At 52.9% G+C, this 5,374-nt stretch overlaps 1 protein-coding gene across 1 annotated transcript; it reads right to left on the bottom strand.

The window, feature by feature from the left end:
- Positions 1 to 433: 433 nt before the first annotated feature.
- Positions 434 to 5,374, bottom strand: CYP26A1 (cytochrome P450 family 26 subfamily A member 1). The gene is made up of 7 exons (XM_004427837.3): positions 4,151 to 5,374; positions 3,729 to 3,953; positions 3,189 to 3,479; positions 2,942 to 3,100; positions 2,305 to 2,439; positions 1,578 to 1,730; positions 434 to 1,329 (listed from the first exon to the last, which is right to left on the bottom strand). Exons 1-7 carry the CDS (start codon positions 4,337 to 4,339, stop codon positions 988 to 990), a joined length of 1,494 nt encoding a protein of 497 aa, XP_004427894.1. The 5' UTR covers positions 4,340 to 5,374; the 3' UTR covers positions 434 to 987.

The raw sequence follows: 5,374 nt of genomic DNA, 5'->3' as shown, positions 1-5,374 counted from the left end.
CCTTCGGTTCAGAACACGGCTATGCCAGGGTCAGAAATGGGACAAAACTGCGCTTTCACGGAGGTTAGCCAAGGTTCACAGGGTCACGACTGGGCCATTTTATCAGTCATGTCAGGCTCACACCCTATTGCCTGGCATAGATAAAAACTTTATCTGTCAGTTTGCTAAATCTACTCTTCCTGCCTTATTTTCAATGAAGAAAACCTGGACTAGCTTATCTAAACCAGAGACTGTCCTTTTCCAATACTGTTTTCATCTGCCACTTCTGAGTCAAGGACACCAATGAGAGATTTTTTGGTCTCGTTTTAGTCAATAATTGTTCATGATCAGAGTGACTGGCTTTGTCTCACCTAAAACTTTAACTTCAGAAAACAGTTCTGGCACTATGCAACAACACAGATTCATTATGTTTATTAAACATAATAAGTGTATGACTAAAAGTGTTAGATCAGAACATGATAGTTCTCAAAGGGTTATCTTTTCAAATTCATCTTTCTCTAACGTAAAGCAAACAAAAAAAAATCTAAAATTAACTTGGATAAAGTTTCCAAATAGGGTATCTAAAGTACCATAGAAAAATTTACAAAGTTACCTTTGGAGTAACTCACACACACACACATATAATATATATTTCTAATTGTTAAGAGAAAAAACAGCTAAAGTTTCTTCCTCATAGAAAATAGATATGCACAGATGACAAAACCACGCATGTAGACATTTACAAATCTAGTTAAATATACAAATACAAAACCGGTGAGTTTTCCCCCACAGGAATCTTAAATGCAAGACAAGCACCTTCAAATTTTAATTTATTTGGAAACTATCCAAATTCATTATTTTAATATTTAAAGACTGTGGTACTGTAGTAGAGACATATAAATATTATAATATATATTTTGCAATTAAATATAATAAAATCAACAGGACACTATGTAAAAACTCATGTGTACACTTCAAATAAGCCTGAGGTCTGGGCATTCACACCCATCAGATTTCCCCCTGGAAACGGGTGAACCTTGCCGGGAGATCGTCCACAGGGTACACGGTGGGACTGGTTTTCATTGTAGGAGGTCCATTTAGAAGGCGCCAGTCACAATGCCTGGCCAGCTCCACTGTAAATATTTTGAGAAGAATTTTTGCAAACTCTTTCCCTACACAGCTCCTAAGGCCTCCTCCAAATGGAATGAAGCTGAACCTGGAAGCATCCTCTGGGTGAGGCAGCATAAATCGGTCAGGATTAAATGCCTCCTTGTTGGTGAAGATATCTGCCACATCGTGAGTATCACAGATACTGTAGATAACATTCCAGCCCTTGGGAATCTGGTATCCCTGCAAAAGATTATGAGGTCCCAACGGCTGACAAACTGGAATTTGACTTTCGACAACAAAAAGCTCTCACTGATATCCTTGAAGGGGTTATGAGTTGAAAGAAAGGGGAGGGGTGGTAGTGGCGAGAGACAGACAGACAGACATTCAGTGTGCACATGGGGCAGGATAAGAAATTTAAGCCAATGCACAGGGAAGCAAGGGGAGATTTAAAACCACAACAAAAGGGGAGGGGAGAACTTTTAACTTACATTTAATTCAAAAGTCTTAAGGGCAACTCGAAACCCTCCTGGAACTGGGGGATTCAGTCGAAGGGTCTCTTTAATAACACACCCAATGTATTTAAGCTGTTCCAAAATTTCCATGTCCAACTTGTTGTCTTGATTGCTCTTGCAAAGTAAACCCTATCAAAACAGTCATAGAGAGGTGAACGGTTATTTTGTGCTCCAATAAAATCAGCCCAGCAGACGTAAACAGGGTTTAAGTGGCGGCTAAACCCAAAGGGCCCCATGATGGGAGAGTGTGAGGGGGAAACAGTGAGCAGCTAGTGACCATTTGCCTCCACCCCCTGGCGCAAATCCACTATCCATTTACAATTCCAAGTGAATGCTGCTCACCACTTAGAACCACCAAGCTTTCTCCCTCCCATCACCACCAACCCCCTAGGAGTCCCCTGTTCATGCCCTTGAACACACAAATCCAAGAAAGTGGAACCTATCTGAAAATATCCAAGGTTCTGCAAAAAGTGTTGGAGGGGTAGGAATACAAGGTCAAACCCTGCCTGCCGGCGTGGGATCACAGCTCAAGATTCCCTCCTTTCTATTCACAGGGCTAATTCTCTTTCCCCACTGGCCCACCCACCCCTTGGCCCTTCACTTTGAAATTACTCCCTGGAGGCAGCACACTTACTTATTGGGAAGTTAGCTAGGGAGCAGATGAGTTTCTTAAGCTAACAAGTTACCCCCAGATTCCCCCTACCTTACTCTTCAGCTCTTCTCGAACTTTCTGGAGAACATGCGGGTAGAGCCCCAGGTAAGTGATCAGAGAGGTGGCTGCACTGGCAGTGGTTTCGTGTCCTCCAAAGAGGAGTTCGGTTGAAGATTGCTTTAGTGCCTGAGAACGGAATAAGAGAGCGATTTTACAAGTCTCTGTGCAGTTTTAGAGTGATTACTCAGAACCGAACTGAGACTTCTGGAGGCAAGATGAGAAGGGCTAAAAGTTTGCTGACAGAAAGTCAAGGAAAGCAACATTTGTAAACAAAATGCAAAATCTCTTTAGTTCAGCTAGAGCAGGAAGGCCAGTAAGATCCCACTCTACCAGGAACTCTGAGTTAAAGCCTTGGTTGTATTTAAATCGCCCAAGATTCTTTATTTACATTTTGCAAATTCCAACTTTCCCTTTAAAATCTGAAAGGGCTAGGGTACTCTCCCTGCTCGCTGCAGCCTCTGCCATAGCTCTCCGGATCCGGTGTCTCAACCTTCGGGGTCCCATCGCTGGGGTCTGGGCGGGCTGCCCACTCTGGGAAGCTGCGCCCCAGGAGGGCGCTTTGGGGACACCGGGAACCGCGGTTGGAAAGCCAGCGGATACAAACTCCGCAGTGCCTTTCCTCACTCACCTGCATGTCCAGCCTCTCTCCCCTCTCCCACGAGTGCTCGATCAAAAGCTGCAGGGCATCTTTGCAGCCCCCGCCCGCCTCCGCCGCCCGCAGCCCGCGGATCTTAGCGCGAATGTTCTCCTCGATGCGTGCGTGGATGAGGTTCCGCGCCTTCACGCCCTGAGCGCAGAGAGCCCATGGCAGTAAGCAGACCCCAATCACCCGTGTCCCCAGTCCCCTAGCTCTGCACCCTGCATACTGCCCTTACCCGGTACAGCCCGCTGAAGGGCACGTCGATGGGCAACGAGAAAAGATTGCGGGTCATTTCCTCGAAGGCCTCCACCAGCTGCTGCTCAGCGTCCCCGCCGCTCGCCAGCCGGGACTCGCAGCCCAGCAAGATGCGCATGGCGATGCGGAACATGAGGCGCTTCACCTGGGGGTAGACCAGGAGGCCGCGCTCGCCACAGCTCAGCCATTGCTCCAGGCTATTGCCTACTTCCTCCGCGATCACCGGCACGTAGCATTGTAGCGCCTCTCGGCTGAAGGCCCGCATAATCACCTGAGCCCCGAGGAGGGGAGAGGTTTAAAACTGGGCCCCATCTGCCCCTTTCGCCTTCCGGGGTCCCCTTCCACACCCCCCAATCCCGCCAGACCCAAGGCACTTCCAAACTGAGAAAGCTAAACTGCGCTTGAGAGGGTCCTAGGCGACGCCTCTTGCAGCCAGCCCTCGCCCAGCATCTATCTGCCTGAACCCCTCCAGCGAATGGGGTCCCCCTTCCTGTCCAGGCGCCTGCACCCCCGCCCTCACCTTCTTGCGCTCCTTGTGCGAGGAGTCGTGCAGGTTGGAAAGGCAGCCGGAGCCCAGGATGGTGCGCACCGACGCAGGCCAGTGGACCGACACCAGCCGGTGCTCCCCGAGCAAGATGCGCCGCACGTTGTCAGCGCCCATCACCCGCACTGTGGGCCGTCCGAACAGATGCGTCTTGTAGATGAAGCCGTATTTCCTGCGCTTCATCTGCAGGAACTTCCTTCGCTGTGAGAGGAAAGCGGAGGAGAGAGGCGGGCGTGAGGGGGCGCCGGGGAGCGCTGCGCCTCCGACTAGTCCTGATCCTAACCATAGTCACCTCCCTCCCCACCTCCCTCCCGGGGGCGCCTACTCAGGCTTCAGTGGAAGCCCGGAGCCGAGTCGGGCTCGGGAGAATAGTCTTGTCCCGCCCCAAGCTCCCTTACCTGTAGCACCATCTGCAATGTTTCCCCAAAGAAGGGGAAGCCCATAGTTCCAGGGGGCAAAGGGAGGGCGCAGCTGCGGTCGCGGCTGCTCACGCAGTACAGGTCCCAGAGCTTGATCGCGGCCAGGAAGAGCAGCAGCGGCAGCACGAAGGTGCAGAGCGCACTGGCCAGCAGTGCCAGGAGCCCCATGGCGCGCCGTGGCCTCCCGCGCCACCTGCCGCCGCCGCCAGCCCTCCGAACCCCGCCGCGCGCCCGCTTTATAGGCGACCCAGGTTGCTGCCCACGTTACCTTGGTCAAATTAGTTCACCCAAAGTTCATCTTTAATTGCGGATTGGGCCCCTGGCTCCTCCCTCCCGCGAGGCGCTGCCCAAAATCTTTAACCGTTTGTTCCGCGCCGAGGCAGAGGCGGCGCGTTGGCGGCTTCCCTCGGAGCGCGCCTCCTGGGGTGCGGGGCTAGGAGCAGCCTGCCTCCCCCATACAAGGTGTGCGGAGCTCCGAGATGGCGCCAGGGGCCGACCCCGGCTCCAAGCAGCGGGAACTCTGAGCTCTGGGCTTGCTGGTGGTCCCTTTGGAATCCCTCCCGCCGGGTCCGACGGGCGGTCGCAGCCCAGAGCTGCCTTCACTGGTTTTCCGTTTACAGGCGCCGCATGGGCTCCCTTCCACCTGCTAGGGAAGCAAAGGGAAGTGTGTTCAGGGATTGTCCAGCTGCCTCGTCCCACTGGTCGGGAAACTGAGGTCCAGAACGCAGAGCAAAAGGCAGGCCTCCCGACTCTTCCTAAGATCCCGCAGAAGAGCCCGGGGCCAGGACCCGAGGGAGAGCTGCGGGGAGTTAGGCATGACCTGCGGGATCCCAGCTCCCCAACCCCCTCAAGGAGGCCTGCACTCATGAAGTCTTGGAAGCACCTACTTAAGGGTACGAGAGCCTTCATGTCCCTCGGGACTCCAGTGCAACCCTGCACAAGTCTGAGCCCCGACCCTGACGCCTCAGTAGGGGACCGCAGGGGCAATTCATCCCCGGCTCGGCAACCAGCGCTCTGCGATCAGGCCACAGCAGGCGGCAATCCGAGGGCCCTGGGGCTTGCGGCCTCAGCTAGGCAGAGGGGAAGCCAGTCCTTAGTCCTAGCAGGATATGGAGACAGAGAAGAAGGAAAGTCCGGGAATCGGGGCTCCGAGGCCCAGCTCCATCTCTACTTGCCTGACCTTGGTCAAGTCACCACACATCC

Source organism: Ceratotherium simum, chromosome 6, assembly GCF_057802395.1.
Source record: "Ceratotherium simum simum isolate JZ-2026a chromosome 6, ASM5780239v1, whole genome shotgun sequence".
NCBI lineage: Eukaryota > Metazoa > Chordata > Mammalia > Perissodactyla > Rhinocerotidae > Ceratotherium > Ceratotherium simum.
Note: the sequence above shows the minus strand (reverse complement) of the source record. Positions and strands in the feature narration are given on the sequence as shown.